The sequence below is a fragment of the Nycticebus coucang genome, chromosome 2 (assembly GCF_027406575.1).
Source record: "Nycticebus coucang isolate mNycCou1 chromosome 2, mNycCou1.pri, whole genome shotgun sequence".
Lineage (NCBI taxonomy): Eukaryota > Metazoa > Chordata > Mammalia > Primates > Lorisidae > Nycticebus > Nycticebus coucang.
In genome coordinates this window covers 165,570,197-165,590,428 of record NC_069781.1, presented here as the reverse complement: position 1 = coordinate 165,590,428, position 20,232 = coordinate 165,570,197, and the positions used below count along the sequence as shown (strand labels likewise).

The 20,232-nt window shown below is 50.9% G+C and overlaps 2 protein-coding genes across 8 annotated transcripts; one reads left to right on the top strand and one right to left on the bottom strand.

The window, feature by feature from the left end:
- Positions 1–31: 31 nt before the first annotated feature.
- Positions 32–2,435, bottom strand: TMEM208 (transmembrane protein 208). Its single transcript, XM_053603921.1, has 6 exons — positions 2,314–2,435; positions 1,569–1,664; positions 864–923; positions 646–782; positions 409–493; positions 32–314 (listed from the first exon to the last, which is right to left on the bottom strand). The coding sequence occupies exons 1-6, from the start codon at positions 2,317–2,319 to the stop codon at positions 177–179; spliced, it is 522 nt and encodes a 173-aa protein (XP_053459896.1). The 5' UTR covers positions 2,320–2,435; the 3' UTR covers positions 32–176.
- LOC128595187 (F-box/LRR-repeat protein 2-like) lies at positions 2,323–19,035 on the top strand. 7 transcript variants are annotated; one of them, XM_053603917.1, is made up of 8 exons: positions 2,323–2,561; positions 6,904–7,005; positions 13,441–14,433; positions 15,816–16,031; positions 16,160–16,303; positions 16,495–16,712; positions 16,817–16,991; positions 18,120–19,035. In XM_053603917.1, the coding sequence occupies exons 1-7, from the start codon at positions 2,379–2,381 to the stop codon at positions 16,983–16,985; spliced, it is 2,025 nt and encodes a 674-aa protein (XP_053459892.1). In that variant the 5' UTR covers positions 2,323–2,378; the 3' UTR covers positions 16,986–16,991; positions 18,120–19,035. The 7 variants fall into 7 exon arrangements, with proteins under 7 accessions (XP_053459892.1, XP_053459890.1, XP_053459891.1 ...); XM_053603915.1 differs by lacking the exon at positions 18,120–19,035 and adding an exon at positions 17,159–17,410; XM_053603916.1 differs by lacking the exon at positions 18,120–19,035 and adding an exon at positions 17,081–17,410.
- Positions 19,036–20,232: the final 1,197 nt, after the last annotated feature.

The window sequence follows — 20,232 nt, the reverse complement described above, 5'->3', positions numbered from 1 at the left end:
CTCATCCCTCATCACTCACACAGCCACTAGCCACATTCTAAGCCATTTATTCAACAACCCTATAGGATACAGCCTGAAGTATACCCTAAATACCTCGGATTGCTTTTGGCCCCTGGACTAGGCCCTCATTGCTCCAGGCATGGGGACTGTGCAGCCTGTGGCCACATTGTCAATGGCTATAACCGCTTCATCTGTCGCCGCTCCTGTCGGCGCTGACGTTTCTCACTGTGCTCTGGTGCTGGGGCACTACTGTCTGCTGTAAACCAGGGACCCAGCACATTTACCCACAGGAGGTAAAGGGCCCGGCCCGGAGCCTAGGAGAGAAAAGGTTATCTTGAAGCCAAGTGCAGGGAGTGAAAGGCAGGGAGAGTTACATGTCCCTTCTTGGGAGCCTCCCAGCCCACATACCAGAAGCCAGAAGGACCAGATATAAAGGGAGAAGCAACTGAGCACCTGCACGATGGCTGTCAGTAGGATCACATCCTTAAGGTGCCTATGAATAGAAGGAAGGTTGCCACAGATAGCATATGGCCCCCAGTTTCACTCCCTTCTACCCTTTTCAAGTTGCAGGTCACTGTGGATCTTGGACTAGCTGGGCCCCAGCCCTAGGACCGCTCACCTGGGCTGGCGGTGGGGGACACTCACTCTGCCATGCCCTGCTCCATGTTGAGGTCCATGCCACCATCTATCAGAGCCCCATCCTCAGAGAAGGCTGCTCGTGCCATCGAGTTCATAGAGTGGTAGCTGGCCCCATATACAGCCAGACTAAAGCCCAGGGCCACCTGCAAAGCAAGAATGGGGGTAAACAAAGGCCATCCACTGACCCTATGCACTCATCTACTTTCCAGGATGGGGACACTTACCCAGGCCCAAAATGAGGCAGATGAGTAAAAGAAGACTAAGGTCACAAGGCAGTAAATGGCCTGCAAGAAAACACAGCATCAAATGAGTCAAAAGCTACCCCTAAACCATGGGCCTCCCTTAACTATAAGAATTAGGCCAGGCTGTAAGAGGAGCCAGGTTGTTCTTATAGGGTTGGAGTAGGGCCTGCTCCCTGAATCTTGAATACTCAGACTCTCCCCTGACACCCAAGTCAGTATAGGAAAGAGGATTTTGTGTTCTTGGGGGTGGGAAGGACTCAAATCCAGCTGGGACTCATGCCCTTATTTCATTTTTGTTTCTGTTTTGCTTGTACTAGTCAGCATTTTCTCTGATTCTTCTTTCTTTTTTATTTTGAGATAGAGTCTTACTATGTTGCCCTCGGTAGAGTGCTGTGGTGTCACAGCTCACAGCAACCTCAAACTCTTGGGCCTAAGCTATTCTCTTGCCTCAGCCTCCCACAGGCACCTGCCACACGCTGGATATTTTTTGATTGTAGTTGTCATTGTTGTTTGGCAGGCCAGGGCTGGATTCAAACCTGCCAGCTCCAGTGTATGTGGCTGGCGCCCTACCCACCGAGCCATGCCATTTCTTTTTGATTGTAGTTTTATTCTGTTACATACCATCACTCCTCGCCAAAGAGGCCTGAGCACCATGGGATTATGAGTGAGCCAGAGGGAGGCACTTACATTGGCCCCTAGTATGATCCGCAGATAGAACTTCAGGGTCTCTCTGTTCTCTTCAAATATCTGCTTCTTTCCTCTGGTGCCCACTTTGCCCTTGGGCTGCAGAGGGATGATGAGAAGCTGTCAGAGCTCTTCTCTGCCACAGTGCTTCCCACTCTCCTCACCACACTGGTTAGTTACAGAGTTCTATCTGCACCTTATGTAGGTCTCCCTGGTGCTCAAACCTAGCACAATCCCTCAGACATCCACGCATCTTTCAGTCCATCCTGTCTACGACTGACAACATTTTTTTCAGCACCCCCAACTATGATCGCCTCCTATTCGCTCTGAAACGATGCAATCCTAGGATAATTTCTTCTCTGGCTCCCCTGATAAAGACTAGCTTTGGGCTGATAACCTCTCTAGGGTGCCCTGAGTGGAGCTGGAGAGTGCCTCTCTCTGGCCTGTGCTGGAATAGTACAAATCTGGGCTAAGGTCCATCCCCCTTTCACACCTCAAATCTCTGGCCTGCTCTAGTACTACTGTATAGTACTGACGTCTACCCTCCTCCAGCACTGATTCTGATACGGTCCAGCACAGCCAGCCCTCCTCCAACACCCCCCTTCCTGAGCTCGGTCTAGTACAGTCTGGCCATTGGATAGCGCCCCCGCTGGCCCACTCGCATCTCTTGATGTCCTTCCTCTATTTTCGCTCATCAGCCCCAGGAGCGCTTTGCTGATACGGACTCCGCTCTACCCATTCTCCTTACCGCCATGGCGCGACGCAAACACCCAGCCCGGGAAACAAGAGAGAGCGACCGAAACCACAGTCAGTATGCACCACATCGGCAATGCATGCACTTCCGGTGCGGAGCAAAGTCGTCAGGTCTGGGACGGAAGTGGTATCCACTTCCTCCCCAAGCCCCGCCTCCAGGGCGGAAAAGACTACACTTCCCAGAAAGCCTTGCGCGGGGGCGGAGGCGTCAGGGATGCGATGGCGGAGTCGCTGCCCCTGGAGGTGAGAGGAAACTGTCCTCAGGCCTAGCTCCGGACAGGCCCCGCCCTCGGGGTCCCCGGCTTTGGGGAGGGGCTGTCATACTGCTAGCCCGGCCCTTCCTGCCTGGCGGAAACGACCCGCCCGGCGGATCTTGGGACCTGCAAGCTCTGGGTAACGGCCCCGCCTTTGGGCCACTCTGTCCCCTTAGCTTGAGGACTGTCTTCTTCATCCGTCCAAGAAGATGGCTGCTTTGTCACCCTAGAGAGGACAGCAAGGACAACCCCTCTACCCATCCCCTTCCCTTGAGATGGCCATCCCCTCCCCCTCAGTTTTGGAAGATGTCTGCTCCATCTCCTCGTCCCGGAAGGGTAACCGATCTTATCCCCATTGGTCCCTTGCCACGGTCGTTCATTTCCTCCGCCCTGAGGAAGACGGCTGTCTCCTCTCCCTGGCAGTGGGAAAAAGACTGCTTCCTCCTCATTAACTCCACAGAAATTCTCTGATGTCCATTAGTGAGGACAGGCCTGTTTCCCACTCCTTAGGCCCCTAGCGATGACCGCCTCCACCTCTTTTACCCCGTGGGGTATTTGCTCCCCTCATTAGCTAGGGGCAAGACACTTATTGGCTAGGAAAATAAGAGATATTGTCCCCAGTGGCTAGGAAGATAAGAGATACTGTCTTGGAATGGCCTCTCCTTTTACCTTGAGAGTTGGCAGCCCCCCTCACTGCACACAGGAGACAAGCCACTCTTTCCTATCAGTCTTGGAATAATGCTTCCTCTCCTTAGCAAAAATATGCCTGTTCCCATCCCATAGAGCCCCTTGCAATAGCATCCCTTTCTCCTTTGGTCCCATCCCCATAGATCCCATAGATGACTAGTCATATCTCCAGTAGCCCCTAGGATGGGGTTCATGGGATGGCCACTCCATCCTTATTACTGCTTCCTCTGGTCCTTCTAGAAAGGCTACCCCATTCTCAGCTTAATAACTTGTACCTTACCCCCAGTAGTGACAGGTTTGTTCCCCTCTCCTTTTGCTTCTTGGGTTGACTGGTCAGCCCCAGAAGACAAAATGGCCACTATCTTAGACAGGCTTCCCTGACTCCCCCCAGGGAGGAGGGCTTGGTCACATTTAGTCTCCATCTAGCTGTGATACTAATCTTTATTAGTATTCTCTTCTCCATGCTTATCCTCCCTGGCCCAGGAGGTCCAGTAATTGTGCTCTAATGATCTACTTTATCTTCCTACCCCTTCCCTGAGCAAATCTTTGGTGAAAATAGAGGTAGAGGACTGGACTGGCCATCCTTAATTTAATCTAGTAGGTATGTTGTGTGCTCAGCATCTGAGAAGGGGAGAGATCAGAATGGGCTGGTGAAGTCAAGCATAAGGAAGGGCATCCCAGGGAAGAAGTTCACATAGACAAAAGGAAATAGATGTGTTTGTAGGACAGTAGGGAGACTAGATTGGAGATGCTCTGGACCAATCAGAGCTTGGAAGCCTGGCAGTGATTCAAAAGTAAAGATCTCACGCTGAAGGGCTGGGTGCGGTGGCTCACACCTGTAATCCCAGCACTCTGAACCGAAGCTGGTGGATCACTTGAGCTCACTGGTTCAAGACCAGCCTGAGCAAGAGTGAGACCCTGTCTCTAAAAATTAGCCGGGCATTGTGGCAGATGCTTGAGGTCCCAGGTACTTGGGAGGCCAAGGCAAAAGGATCTCTTGAGTCCAAGAATTTGAGGTTGCTGTGAGCTGTGATACCATGGTACTCTACCAGGGGTGACTAAGTGAGACTCTGTGTCAAAGAAAAAAAAAAAAAGATCTCATGCTGAGAGTACTGGTAACCCTCAAGGTTTATAGCAGGGTCATGTTGAAACTGAAAACTGCTTTTGTGGCAGTGTGCAGAATGGATTAATAAGGATACACTTGAAGGCAAGGAGGACATGTGGAAGGAATCCAGGTCTGGGGTGATAGAAATATGAGCTACTGGGTGGCGCCTGTGGCTCAGTCGGTAAGGCGCCGGCCGCATATACCGAGGGTGGCGGGTTCAAACCCAGCCCCGGCCAAACTGCAACCAAAAAAAATAGCTGGGCGTTGTGGCGGGCGCCTGTAGTCCAAGCTACTCGGGAGGCTGAGGCAAGAGAATCGCATAAGCCCAGGAGTTGGAGGTTGCAGTGAGCTGTGTGAGGCCACGGCACTCTACCGAGGGCCATAAAGTGAGACTCTGTCTCTACAAAAAAAAAAAAAGAAATATGAGCTACTAAGGTGGTGAAGTTGCAAAGGTAGAAATATCAGTACTAGCAATCCGGAAACCACTTATGAAAGATCTATTAACTGTTGAGCACACTATATATATGTGTGTGTGTGTATATTTATATGTATACATATATGTAAAATTCAATGCCCATAAGACTATGACCTGGATTTTTTAAAACATCCCCATTTTGGGCGGCGCCTGTGGCTCAGTGAGTAGGGCGCCAGCCCCATATGCCGAGGGTGGCGGGTTCAAACCCAGCCCCGGCCAAACTGCAACAAAAAAATAGCCGGGCGTAGTGGCAGGCGCCTGTAGTCCCAGCTGCTCGGGAGGCTGAGGCAAGAGAATCGCGTAAGCCCAAGAGTTAAGAGGTTGCTGTGAGCCGTGTGACGCCACGGCACTCTACCCGAGGGCGGTACAGTGAGACTCTGTCTCTACAAAAAAAAAAAAAAAAAAAAAATCCCCATTTTACAGATAAGGAAACAAAGCTCAGAGAGGTCAAGTCCCTTGCCTGAGGTCACACAGCTAGGAAGTAGTGGGACTGGGGTTTGAATCAGTCTAGGTTAACCTGGCCTAAAGTCTGTGCTTTATCTGAGAGCCAGGGATAGAAGAGCGTGAATAGTCTAAATTGTGATCAGGTGGGTACACTGTAGACATTGGAGGGGAAAGTTAGGGGGAGGGGTTGTTTTGGACTGATGGCGAAATGTGAGTTTTGGTTGAGATTAAGGTGATGGTTAAATATTTGGATGAAGGATCCAGTGGACTGTTGGTAATACTGGACTAGAACTTGGATAATAGGACAATATTAGGGGTAATATTATAATAATAGGGATATTGAATTATGGGTTATTCCTGTATTGGTAAACAGAAAATCAAAAGACCCAGTCTGAGCTCTGTGGGACCCACAGAAGAATCCAGAAACTGGCCACTTGGGGTACTGGGTGAAGCCCTAGAAAACAGGACTTAGGAGGGAAGATTCTGGAAGAAAAGACTTGTTAATATCAAGCATTCTAAGCCTAACAGACAACTTTTTCCCCTGTCCCTTAGCGTATCCAACTTCACCACCCCAGACTCATAGCATGGCATCACAGCTCACAGCAACCTCAAACTCTTGGGCTTAAGTGATTCTTTTGCCTCAGCCTCCCAAGTAGCTGGGACTTACAGGCGCCTGCCAGAACACCCCGGCTATTTTTTTTAGTTGTAGTTGTCATTGTTGTTTAGCAGGCCCAGGTGGGGTTCAAACCTGCCAGCCCCGGTGCATGTGTCTGGTGTTCTAGCCGCTGAGCTATAGGCACTGAGCCCTAGGATCATATCTTAACAGCTAGGTGAGTTGGCAGTGGAGAAGATGGGAAAAGACCAGTTTTCTAGAGCTTGACCTGTGAGGATAGGAGGAAGAGATGTGACTTCCTGAGGATCAGTGGAAAAACCCCTGACTTGCTGTGTTACTTAATGTTCACAACAATCCATTTAAATCTCACTACAAATGCCATTTTACAGATATAGAAAACAAGACTCACAGAGGTCAGCTGATAGAGTAGTGATTTGAACTAGGTTGTCTAGCTCCAGTGTTTAGACTTTCTACCAAACTTGGCAGGAATTTTGATTCTTGGAATGAGCCTGTACCCAGAGAGGGCTCAGGAAAGGTTTATTCACGGTAAAGATACCTGAAGACTGAATAGTGGAAGGGAATCCTTCCTGAAGCATCCGTTCCAAGATGAACTAGAAGCCAGTACTCTGGTGCCCTCAGATGCACAGTGCTATCAGCAGGAGTCAGTTCCAAAGTCACTTCTTTATTTTATTTTATTTATTATTATTTTTTTTTTTTTGTAGAGACAGAGTCTCACTTTATGGCCCTCGGTAGAGTGCCGTGGCCTCACACAGCTCACAGCAACCTCCAACTCCTGGGCTTAAGCGATTCTCTTGCCTCAGCCTCCCAAGTAGGTGGGACTACAGGCGCCCGCCACAACGCCCGTCTATTTTTTGGTTGCAGTTTTGCCGGGGCTGGGTTTGAACCCGCCACCCTCGGTATATGGGGCTGGCGCCTTACTGACTGAGCCACAGGCGCTGCCCCCAAAGTCACTTCTAACAGCCCCCAATGCCCTGTCTTTCCTTCAGATGCTCACATATATTCTGAGCTTCCTGCCCTTGTCAGATCAGAAAGAAGCCTCCCTTGTGAGTCGGGCTTGGTACTGTGCAGCCCAGAATGCCCTTCGTGAGGTAAGGTGCTCACCCTCACCTGACCCATCCTCAGTTATTTCTCACCGACTTGTTCATGGCCCTGCTTGTATATCATCCATTCTTCCATCTATCCATCACTTGGCTCTGGGTACAGTGCTGGGCTATACAGATGAATAAGACATAGTCTTCTAAGGAGTTTACTGTCCAGTGAAGGAGAAAGACAAGTAATATGAATGATCGTGATATTGTATGCTCAGTGCTGTGACATTGAATGAAAAGGTGCGATGGTTGGGCGGCGCCTGTGGCTCAGTTGGGAAGGCGCCGGCCCCATATACCGAGGGTGACGGGATCAAACCCGGCCCCGGCCAAACTGCAACCAAAAAATAGCCGGGCATTGTGGCGGGTGCCTGTAGTCCCAGCTACTCGGGAGGCTGAGGCAAGAGAATCGCTTAAGCCCAGGAGTTGGAGGTTGCTGTGAGCTGTGTGAGGCCATGGCACTCTACTGAGGGCCATAAAGTGAGACCCTGTCTCTACAAAAAAAAAAAAAAAAGAAAAGGTGCGATGGTAACGTGAAGAAGGACATCAAAGGGAGACCAGCAGCATTAGGGAAGGCTTCCTGAAGGAATGAGGATGAAAGTTGGGCTGCCAGGACTGGTAATAGCACAAGAGAAGGGTTGTGGAATAGTTCTGGAAATGACTGCACAAGTTCCTTATGACTGAAACTGAGAAGTGTATGGGAGAAGAAGTGGGACATGAGGCTAGAATGGAGTCAGATTGCAAACTAGCAGTTGTGCCAAGCAGCAGAGCTTAGTTTTCTGCTGATGACCATGATGGAGTCTGTTAAGGCAATCAAGTGACACACTGTGATTTGTGTCTTAAAATGCTGCAGTGTAGAGTAGACGAGAGTGGGTGAGACTGAGCGAAGGGAGGCAGCCCAGCTGGGTAGTGAATGCAGACATCTGTGCCAGTTTGAAAGGTAGGAACAGTTCCTAATTTTGATTTCTTTGATTATTAGAGAGGTTGAACTGTTTTGTTTTGCATTAGCTGACACTTCATATTTCCCCTTTGTTTATTTGTGCTCTTTATCCATTTACCTGTTAGGGTCTTAATATTTTTCTTACCCATTTGTATGAACTTTTTATACATTAAAGAGATTATTCTTTTTCTTTTTCTTTTTTTTTTTTTTTGAGACAGATCCTCAAGCTGTTACCCTGGGTAAAGAGCTATGGCATCATAGCTCACAGCAACCTCCAACTCTTGGGGCTCAAGTGATCCTCTTGCCTCAGTTTTTCTATTTTTAGTAGTGACAGGGTCTTGCTTTTTGCTCAGGCTGGTCTCAAATCCATGAGCTCAGGCTGCGACGTCCCAGAGTGCTAAGATTACAGGTGTGAGCCACTGTGCCTGGCTTCTTTTCTATATTTATTGGAATATATTCTTAGTATATCTATCTTTTAATTTTGTTTGTAGATGTGTGCTGTAATTTGTGAGATACAGAAGTTAAATTTCTATGTTGTTCATTTTGAACTTCCTTTTTTATTTCTTAAGGATCCCTTGCCCCTTCAGAGATTTGATAAATACACACTTGTATTTTTCTTCTGTTTTTCCAAAATAGACTTTTATTATTTAGAGCAGTTTTAGGTTCACAGCAAAATTGTTTCTTCTGTTTTATGGTTGGAATTCTTTTTTTTTTTTGAGACAGAGTCTCACTTTGTCACTCTTGGTAGAGTGCCTGGTGTCACAGCTCACAGCAACCTCAAACTCTTGGGCTTAAGCGATTGTCTTCCCTCAGCCTCCCAAGTACCTGGGACTACAGGCGCCTGCCACAATGCCCGGCTATTTTTTTGTTGCAGTTGTTTAGCTGGCCCGGGCTGGGTTCAAACCCGCCACCCTTGATGTATGTGGCTGGCACTGTAACCACTATGCTCCAGGTGCCGAGCCTATGGGTTTGAACTTTTGTATTCATGCTTTTATTGGTGAAATTTATTTTGATTTATGTTATGAGATAAGAAGCTAAACTGATTAGTTTTCAAATAACTCAGATACTATTTACAGGTAATCTTCTCCCTTTCCCTGTTGGGTAGGGTAGGAGTCGTCCTCTGTCACTTTTTTTTTTTTTTTTTAGAGACAGAGTCTCCCTTTATTGCCCTCAGTAGAGTGCTGTTGCGTCACAGCTCACAGCAATGTGTCCAACTCCTGGGCTTAGGCGATTCTCTTGCCTCCCAAGTAGCTGGGACTACAGGTACCTGCCACAATGCCTGGCTATTTTTTTGTTGCAGTTTGGCCAGGGCCAGGTTCAAACCTGCTGCCCTCAGTATATGGTGCCGGTGCCCTACCCACTGAGCCACAGGCGCTGCCCCATTTTTTTTTTTTTCCTGAGACAGAGTCTCACTTTTTTTCCCCCAGTAGAGTGCTGTGCCATCATAGCTCACAGCAACCTTAAACTCTTGGTCTCAAGCAATTCTCTTGTCTCAGCCTCCCAGGTAGCTGGGACTACAGGTGCCCACCATAGCACCCAGCTATTTTTTTTTTTTTTTTTTTTTGTAGAGACAGAGTCTCACTTTATCACCCTCCGTAGAGTGCTGTGGCGTCACAGCTCACAGCAATCTCCAGCTCTTGGGCTTAGGCAATTCTCTTATCTCAGCCTCCTGAGTAGCTGGGACTACAGGCGCCCGCCATAACGCCCAGCTATTTTTTTTTGTTGTTGTTGTTGGGGCTGGGTTTGAACTCGCCATCCTTGGTATATGGGGCCGGCACCCTACTCACTGAGCCACAGGTGCTGCCCAGCACCCAGCTATTTTTAAAGATAGGGGTCTCGCTGTGGCTCAGGCTGGTCTCGAACTCATGAGCTCAGGCAATCCACCCAGCCTCCCAGAGTGCTAGGATTACAGGTGTGAGCCACTGCGCCTAGCCTCTCTGTCACATATTGAATGTTTGTGTGTAAGTAGAGTCTGTTGTCAAATTCTCCAGTGCCGATTGACCTCATTGTCTAAAGGAATTTGATTTTGTTGAAGATTTGAAGAGTGAAACATCTAGATGGTAAAATCTAGTCACTAGTTGGATTTCTGGCTGAGAAATTCAAGAAAAAGGTCCAGTTAATAGGTATAAATGTAGATATCATTAAAGAATGGTTGGGGCTGGGCCCAATGGTTTACACCTATAATCCCAGCACTTTGGGAGGCTGAGATGGGAGGATAGCATGAGCCCAGGAGTTTGAGGTTACACTTAGCTATGAGAGCACCGCTGCACTCCACTCTGGGCAACAGAGTGAGACTCTATCTCAAAAAGTAAATAAAATAAATAAATAATGAATGTGTAGAAGTTGAAGCCACAGATCTGAGTATCTTCCCCCAGGTAGTACATGAAGAGCCATGGGAATAGCAGGTCACAGAGAATGCCCCAGGGAAGGATAGCCATCTAAGGGTGTGAAAAGGAGATACCCAAAGTGGGTATCTCAAGTGGGGCTGAGATCCCAGAGAGAGAGGCAGGTATAGAGATCAAGGGTGGGAGAACATTTAAAGGATCAAGTGGATAGTTAAAAATGTCCTAGATCCCACAGAATCCAGCAAAATAAAGACCAAATAGTGTACATGAGATATGTTATCTAAGGAGGCCACTGTGGCTTCAGCAATATTTGGCATATAGAGGGGAAAAAAAGCCAGGTGGGTTGAAGAGTGAATGATAGAAGACAGGAAGTGTAGGCCGGGCATGGTGACTCACACCTGTAATTCTAGCACTTTGGGAGGCCAAGGAAGGAGGATTGCTTGAACCCAAGAGTTGGAGGTTGCTGTAAGCTATGACACCACTGCACTCTAGCATAAGCAATAAAGCCAGACCCTGTCACAGAAAAGAAAAGAAAGAAAGGAAATGTAATGAATAACCTCGCTGGCAAGAAAGTTCCCTGAGGAAGGAAGGAAATAAATAGGGCAGTCAAGTTACATGTGTCACTTTAGCAGGTTTAGGGCATTTCCCAAATGATTTAAGATGCCAACATTGGGAAAGGAGGGGACCAGGGGCTAGTTGGACCCTCTGTGGATGGGGCAGCTGAAACTAGAGCAGGTGTCCTTGCAGTCCTTTTTCAGGTGGTTCTAAAAGCATCTTCCTGGCTCGGCACCTGTGGCTCAAGCAGCTAAGGTGCCAGCCACATACACCTGAGCTGGTGGGTTCAAATCCAGCCCCAGCCTGCCAAACAACAATGACAGCTGCAGGCAAAAAATAGCTGGGCGTTGTGGCAGGCACGTGTAGTCCCAGCTACTGGGGGGCTGAGGCAGGAGAATCGCTTGAGCCCAGGAGTTAGAGGCTGCTGTGAGCTGTGAAGCCACAGCACTCTACCCAGAGGTGATGGCTTGAGGCTCTGTCTCAAAAAAATAAAATAAATAAAATAAAACCATCTTCCTAAGGCCTAGGAAGGGAGTGTCCTACACCAGGGTCAAAGTCCAGACCCCAGGAGACCTGCTTCTGCCCACTGCTGTGCCCCTACCAAGAGAAACAGCCCCAAAGCTCTGGAAGTGAGGTCTGGAAAGGGAACGTGGTTGACCCTTGATTCTGGTGAAAGAGCCCAGGAGCTGATTCTAGTCTCTTACACACACTTTATCCTGTCACAACAGCCATGGTGGCCACTTCTTTCTTTTGCAGAAGCCAGGCTAGATTCTCACATTTAGGAATGAATTCTGTGCTTCCTGGGAGAATCCTGTTGATATTTATGTTGCAGGAATGCATCCTATATGTCACTTCTACCTTGCTGATTCCCTTTTAAAATTTATTTATTTATTTATTATTTAGGTCTCACTAAATAATTAGACTAGGTCTCACTTTGTTGCCCAGCATGTAGTACAATGGTATGATCACAGCTACTGCAGCACCTTGAACACCTGGGCCTAAGCGATCCTGCCATCTCAGCTGCCCAAGTAGCTGGGACTACAAGCATGCACCACTATGCCTGGGTAATCTTCTAATTTTTTGTAGAGATGGGAGTCTCACTATGTTGCTAGGGCTGGTCTTGAACTCCTGGCTTCAAGAGATCCTCCCATTTCAGCCTCCCAAAGTGCCAGGATGACAGGTGTGAGCTGCCACACACAGGCTCTGCTTCTCTTCTAAGGGTGTTCTGTGAGGTAGAAGCAAGGAATGGCAGCTTGTTTTTGCAGTTCTTGACAAGATAGATTTTTCAGGGAGCTTGATTTCTTGCCTCAGGACTATATCGATATATTAAAATAGGGGTTTTCTTTGGGTACCACTTGCCTGCAACCTGGGGCTAGGACTTTAGAAGCCATGGCCTCTTCTCCCTCTCTCCATAGACCTGTTCCACACAAATTGTACCAACTTCCCTTTGACTCCCTCTGGCACAAGATCAGGGAAGGTGCTGTGAAACTATCTCCCTAGCTGGGGCCTCCCAAACTCCTGCACAAGCCAGCTTATTCCCATGGCTTAGCCCTGATCTTGTCTCCCAGTCTTACCTAACTTCAGCTGTGTACCCATTCTTGCTCCCCTGTTCTCTACAGCAGTGCCAGCTCAACTTCCTTGGCACCTTGTTCTATTAGCTTCTACCCACAGAAATGGGAGGCTTCTCCTTCCTTACCTGGACTGATAGATGTCCCCTCCAGAGATGTGCCACAGTGATCACAAGCATATCTTGAACGCTGAAGCATCCAGGTCCCAATACCAGGTGGCCCTACATGTTTATAGATACACAAACACAGGCACATGCATTTTGCTTACACACAAAACCCACTTTTGCGAACATTCACGTGACCGAGATACTCTGAAGCCACCAGAGGACCTAGGCCTCACTGCCTGCCCCAGACCTCTGGCACCTGAGCCACAGGAAGTTGTGGTGAGTGACATCTGTCTTATTTCTCCCCACTTTGAACTGTTCTGAAGGCTGTTTATATCCTCTATAGAAAGTAGGGAAGCTGGGGCGGCGCCTGTGGCTCAAGGAGTGGGGCGCCGGTCCCATATGCCAGAGGTGGCGAGTTCAAACCCAACCCCAGCCAAAAACCACAAAAAATAAATAAATAAAGCAATTCTCTTAAAAAAAAAAAAAAAAAAAAAAAGAAAGTAGGGAAGCTGGCTGCTTTAGCTAATGCCAAGTCCTTAGAGTAGGAGGCCGAGTCCATCAATTTCAGGGCCTCCTGGAAGTCCTAAAGGTTGGGGTGCAACATAGTTTGTTCTCCCACTTCTTGGAGGCTTCAGTGGGCTTCCTCCAGGTTGCATCTCAGCCCTTCTGTGTTCAGCATGCCAACTGCCCATTCTGTCCCTGCCCCCAGGAGGCATCCAGTCCCTGCCCCCAGGAGGCATCCAGACCTGTCCATTGCTAGCCTTCCTGCCCTCTCCAAGTCATCTCCGTTTGAACCCCAGTGTGATTCACCTTCCCACCTTCCCCCTTCTGTGATCTGCCCTCAACCTCTGGCTGGTGCCAAACCCAAAGCACAGCACCATGTGAAGCCAGAGGGCTAACCCAGGCCTGCTGCTACTCCTTAGACAAATGTGCGGTACAACATCCCTGTGTCTTCTGCCTCTCTTCCGGCCATCAAGAACCTGGGCCTCCGGGGCATCTCCTGTATCAGCCTGACCGACCTGGATGGCTCACCCACTTCACATCAGGTGTTGCAGTCTGTGGCCCACCACATGGGCCCGCACCTGCAGAGCTTGTGCCTGGGTGGGGGCAGTCCCACAGAGGCCTCTTTTGTGGCCCTGATCCTGGGCTGCCCAGTCCTACGTATCCTTGATCTCAGTGGCTGCAATAGCCTCTTCACATCAGGCAAGCTGCTGTCTCAGCCCGAGATGGCACAGAGCGTCCGAAGGGCACTGAGTGGCCTCCGTGAGCTGAACTTGGCTGGCCTGCGTGACCTAGCTGACCTCAGCTTTAACCAGCTCAGCAGCTGTACCCCCAGCCTGGAGCGCCTCTCCTTGGCCTATTGCCACCTCACCTTCGAGCTGGGCCCAGCCCGGGGCTCCATCGGCCCCCAAGACTCCTCCACATCCCAATTCTCCTTCCGCAATCTACTACGATTTGTGAAGGAGAGGGCTGGCAGGCTACATGCCCTGGACTTGAGTGGCACTGGCCTGCCCCCTGAGGCCCTACATGCCCTGGGCCAAGTGACTGGGCTACAGCTGCAGGAACTGAGCCTACACAGCTGCCGGGAGCTCTCTACAGAGGCTGTGGCCACCCTGTGCCGCCAGCAACCAGGCCTTACCTCCCTGGACCTCAGCGGCTGTTCAGAACTGACAGATGGAGCACTCTTGGCTGTGAGCCGGGGCCTGCGGCACCTGCGGTGCCTGAGCCTGGGGAAGCTGCGGCGACTGACAGATGCGGGATGTGCAGCCCTCGGGGGCCTGCAGGAGTTGCAGAGCCTCAACATGGCTGAGTGCTGCCTGGTGAGCGGGAAGGAACTGGCCCAGGCCCTGGGCTCAGTGCACAGAGCCCCACCCCACCTGGTGTCCCTCAGCCTGGCCTTCTGCTCTTCACTTAAGGTAAGTACACACCATCCCCCTCCTTCCTCTGTAGGGCCAGCGTGAGAGGGGCGGGGGGACTGGGCTGTGGTACCAGAGAGACTCCCTAGTATTCATGTGCAAGGATTACTAGTTAAAACTGAATGTGGAGGGGCAGTGCCTGTGGCTCAAAGGGATAGGGCACTGGCCCCATATGCCGGAGGTGGTGGGTTCAAACCCAGCCCTGACCAAAAACTGTAAAAAAAAAAAAAAAAAAACCTGAACGTGGGCCACAATCTGGAACATAAATGGTGCCTAGAGACAATGCTTCTGCCAGCACTGCTCCCCAGAGCTCTCACTCTAGGCTGGGGAGGACCAGGAGACCAGGGTGGTCCAATACCTCACATGCCAAGTGCTAGGTGACCACTGTAGTCTGGGGAGAGGCACTATGGATGAATGTTCTGGAGGTGGGAGGGTGCTGGAGAAAGAGGGTGATGGAAGAGAAAGGTGAGGAAGGGGCAGTGAAGAAGGCGCTGGGGCAGGCCTGCTGAAGGTTATGTGACATGGGAGCAGCAGGTCATTTCTTGGTTGAGGCCAGACCCTTCTATAGGGTTCAACCTCTGGGTGGTGTCCCTGTCTTAGCAGTGTCAGTCTGTTCCTCTTCAGTGAATTATTCCTTCAGCCCATCCATGTGACCAGGGCATTTTCAACCTAAACACCTTCCCTGCCCCACTCCACTTTCTTTATTACCGAGCCTCTCTCAGCTGCTCTCTCCCAGGTCCCATGTTCTGTGCCTCTGCAGCTCCCACCTCTGGCTGTGTACAAACCAGCTTCCTCTAGTCTACCCTCAGCTCCTGCACCTCGACCCTGCCTTCTCCTGACCAGTGGCAGCTCTACCCTCAACTGCAACCTCACAGTCTGGTTCAAATTCTAGAGGGAACTTACCAGATTGACTCAGTCAGGGGCAGTGTCAGCTGTCCGCCTCAGGTCCAGTGAGCTTCGGTCAGAGGGCTGCCTCGGCCCACCCTCAGCAGAGGCTGGGAGAATAGCCAGGGCACTACCTTAGAAAGTTCTACCTGCCCCAGCCACAGTAGGCCTTTGTCTTTCAGCAACCTCCTCCAATTCTCCTTGTCCACTCTGACCTCTCACTGCCAGCACAGGGACCATAGTGCTTCCCTCCCTGGATCTTTTGGTGTCTCCTGTGCCTCTCTCCTGCCCACAAGGCAGTAACTTTAGACCAGTGGTTCTTAACCTTCCTGATGCTGTGAACCTTTAATACAGTCCAAAGGGGGTGGACCCATAGGTTGAGAACCTCTGCTTTAGACAGGGACTCTAAACCTCTGCTTTCCTAGGGACTCCTGCCAAGCCTGATGGCACAGGCACAAGCTGTCACTCCATCCTCTTTCTTCCTACATTCCTCCTAGGATGCTTCAGTGCTCTCCGTGATCCCTGCATTGGGCCCAAGCCTTAGAGTGCTAGACCTGTCATCCTGTGTGACCCTCACCAACCGGACTGTGCAGGCCATCTGTACTTACCTCACCCACCTTTCAGTTCTGCGCCTGGCTTGGTGCAAGGAGCTCCGTGACTGGGGCCTTCTGGGGTTGAGGGAACCACGTGAGGAACCTGCACAGAAGCCCCAGGTGTGAGACCCTCACGGTCATGGGGTGGCCCAAGGGCTCAGCTACCCTCCTGCCTCTCCCAAAACTCTGTAGGAGCATTTAAAGACAAACTCAGGAAGAACCTGAGAAGCAGGGGCTTCTTTCCACAGCCACACCCTGAGCTGGAGCATCAGCTGCCAGACCTGAAACACCTCTCTCCTGAGCCACAGGGCCCCTCCCTGCTCATGCTTCGGGCCCTGCGGGAGTTGGACCTCACAGCCTGCAGCAAGCTAACTGATGCTAGTTTGGCCAAGGTGTGGGGCTGGGTGTGTGGAAAGACTGAGGACTGGGGGGCCTGGGCCAGCCTGCTTTTCATAGTTCCTTTCTCATTGACTTCTGCTGCCCTTGGGCACTCCCATGGCTGGGGGTAGGGGAAACTGGGAGGGCCCCAGGCTCTGGCTCCAGCACCATACCGCACTTAGCCCACCCTACCCCATCACTGCAGGTGCTCCAGTTCCCCCAGCTAAGGCAATTGTCACTGAGCCTGTTGCCAGCACTCACAGACATGGGCTTGGTGGCTGTGGCCAGGGGCTGTCCTAGCCTGGAGCACTTGGCGCTGAGTCACTGCACCTGCCTCAGTGATGAGGGCTGGGCCCAGGCAGCCAACTCCTGGCCAAGGCTGCAACACCTCAACCTGTCCAGCTGCAGTCGGCTCACAGAACAGTGAGTGTATCCAGTGACACTGAGCATGTGGAGCCACGGTGCAGGGGTGGGCGGGGGGCCGGTCCCAGGCTGGGCCAGGCACTCATTCAGTGGCCTCTCCACAGAACTCTGGACACAATTGGGCAGGCATGCAAGCAGCTCCGGGTGTTGGATATAGCCATGTGTTCTGGCATTAACATGGCTGCCGTTAGGCGCTTCCAAGCCCAGCTGCCCCAGGTGACCTGCATCCAGTCCCGCTTCGTGGGAGGAGCTGACCTGACCCTAACGCTCTGAGGCCAGGTCAGTAACCAGCCGTGTGGCTCAGTCTCCTCTACCCCTGAGACCCCAGCCCTGGCTTCTCTATGCCTCTTTGTCATCCTCTGCTACAGACCACTTGTCTAGGACTAAGGGTGGGACCAATCCCAGGCAGCCCAGGGATTTTCTTCCCATCTGCCACCTCTTTCCAGCTACACATCACTGCCACTGGCTCCTGCTTTCCTGGCCAGGCCCTGGTTGGAAGGCCAGGCCCACAGCAGGCTGAGCCTGGTGGTGAAGAGAAGCAGACCTGTGCCTCTTGCCTGCCCACCTCTCAGACTACAGGCCTGTGCACTGCCTGTCCCCTGTGGGAACCATCCTAGCCCCCCATGAGCACTGGGCTTTAGCAGCTGAGCCCAGGTCTTTGCTGTAAACCCAAATAAGATTAAACATTCCAGATAGTGCCTCCTTGCCTTAAGTTCTCAGACTAAAGTGCCCCTCCCCTCCCCACTTCAGTTGAAGTGGCCTTGGGGCAGATGGAGAAAATACCAGAGCCATAGAGACAACTTAAAGACCCAGGCCCAGCCTGCGAGGCCACTCCCAACACAAGCTCTTGGGTTGTGCAACAGGGCACAGTCATATGGACTTGTCCCAGGCAGACCCCACGAGCAACTGATTAAAGATGGCTCAGTCAATGAGGCTGCCTTGAGGGGGTAGAAGGAAAGAAAGAAAAGAAAGAAGACAGCATTTCTGGGTAGGCCCGGTTTTTGTTTTTTTTTTTTTTTTGTAGAGACAGAGTCTCACTTTATGGCCTTCAGTAGAGTGCCGTGGCCTCACACAGCTCACAGCAACCTCCAACTCCTGGGCTTAAGCGATTCTCTTGCCTCAGCCTTCCGAGTAGCTGGGACTACAGGCGCCCGCCACAACGCCCGGCTATTTTTTGTTGCAGTTTGGCCGGGGCCAGGTTTGAACCCCCCCCCCTCAGTATATGGGGCCGGCGCCCTACCAACTGAGCCACAGGCGCCACCCTGGGTAGGCCCAGTTATTAGAGTTTACCTAGTCCAATCCCTTAAAATAGTGCTGGTAACTTTTCAATGGCATCTCTGAGAAACAGTCTGTCCAGCTGGTCCTCAGCATGTCCCAACACCTTGTCTATCTGTTCCTGGATTCTAGGAGCAGCTTCCCAAGGCTCCAAGTGCCTGCAGGTGCTGTGCTTTATGTGGGGATTCAGAGGCCACAGCTCCCCTTTCCCAGCTCCCAGGCCAGCTAGGGAGGCAGATGAGCCACTAGGCAAGGACCGTACGTTTGGAGTGTATGGAGAAACAAGTACCTGGGACGAGGAGCCTGGGAGAACAACAAACTTGGCCTGGAGGGTCCAGGACGGAATCAAGGCAGTGAAAAACGGGCAGAAGGGACTGTGAGGATATAGAGGTGCAGGCCAGAGCCAGCAGAGGAGGGTCTAGGCCTCGATGGGGTGCAGGGAGGATGCTAGCTGAGACCAAGCACCAAGAAGCCTGCAAGCCAAAAGTACTCAGTTGGAAGGGCTAAACTACATGTCTGCAGCCCATCAACTCAGAGCTCAGTCATGAAAACCATGACCATTAACCCTCGGACAATAGGGAGACGCTGAGGAATATAGGGTGTGTCTGTGTGGGCAGGTCAGACTCACATGTGAGAAAGCGGAGTAGCTAGTATTGAGAGGACTGGAGAGGCAAGACTAGAGGCCAAAGTCAGGAGATTGTTGCCAAAATGACAGTGGCGTGGCCAAAGTCAGTAGGTTGTTGCCAAAATGACAATGGTGTGGACAAGGGACTGGAGATGTTGAGAAGGAAGAATTGACAGGATTGGAAGACCAACTGTGTCAGGGACTTGACCCCATTTCCACTCAAAACTCAATAGCAGACTCAAGTTGGGGGAGGAGTCTCTGAGCCAGGCACTGGCATGCAGGGCCCTGGATGCCAGGAACCAGAAGCTTTGCTGGGGGAGAAGAACTGAAACCCCCGGAACATTCTCCAAAGGTGCCATTTCATCAGTTTTCAAGGTCAGCTTGAAATCTTGCTTGTTAACACTGATTTTTTTTTTTTTTTTGAGACAGAGTTTCACCTTGTCACCCTCAGTAGAGTGCCGTGGCGTCTTAGCTCACAGCAACCTCAAATTCTTGGGCTTAAGCGATTCTCTTGCTTCAGAGATTCTCCCAAGTAGCTGGGACTACAGGTGCCTGCCACAATGCCCAGCTATTTTTTTTTTTTTTTGTAGTTGTCATTGTTGTTTAGCAGGCCCCAGGCCATGTTCAAACCCGCCAGCCCCGGTGTATCTGGCTAGTGCCCTAGCTGCTGAGCGCTGAGCTACAGGCCCCAAGCTGTTTATTAACACTGTTAAACTTGGTATTGGAGAAGGTGCTGGGGAGAGAAGAGATGAGCAGCATGAAGAAAGGAAGTCAGCATGGTGGCAGCTTTCAGCCTGCCCTGTGGGTTCCACAGACTGCTGGGCTATTTCTTCCTCAGGTGGTTAGTCTATGCCCATAGCCTCTGCACCTAAGCCCAATACCACTTCTGTTCCCAGGGGCTCTGGTTTGCCTAAGGCCCAACCCTACCCATGCTCCTCAGTTAGGTTTCATTTTGAAAGCAGGGCTTCCTGCACAGAAGTACCTCCTGTCAGAATCAGCCCATATCTTCCCACTGGCCTGGGGATGCCCTTCAGAATTTTTTTTTTTTTTTTTTTTTTGAGACAGGGTCTTGCTCTGTCACCCAGGCTGGAGTGCAGCAGTTGATCATAGTGCACTCACTGCAGCTTCCAACTTCTGGGTTCAAGCTTGATACTCCCACCTTGGCCCCTCACAGTGCTGGGATTATAGGCACAAAGCACCAGCCCAGCACTCTTTGGCATCTTGAGTTTGCCCTTCAGCAGAAAGCAGGCCTAGCTCCACATCTCTTCCTTTATGCCTGTCACCAGAAGCCTCCAAGTCCTACAAAGGACACCAGGCAGGGCTACCAGGGTTGAGGACTGAGTTCAGACTGTCAGGAGCCCTCTGGAATCATGGTCCTCAAACTAGTCTCTGTTTATGCTGCCCAGGGAAGTATCCATTTGGGGCGATGCCTCCTGCTCTGCTCTTTCCCTTGACTGGTATCCCCAGACCACAGACCATCCCTGTCCACAGACCCAGCACTGAGGGAGGTCGAGGGCTCATACTGAAGAAGAGAAAGAGCTCCAGCCTGTCTGCCCCCCAACTGCAGCTGCCTAAGTTGTGGTTCTAGCCCAAAGTCCTATCTTATCTACCAGCTAAATT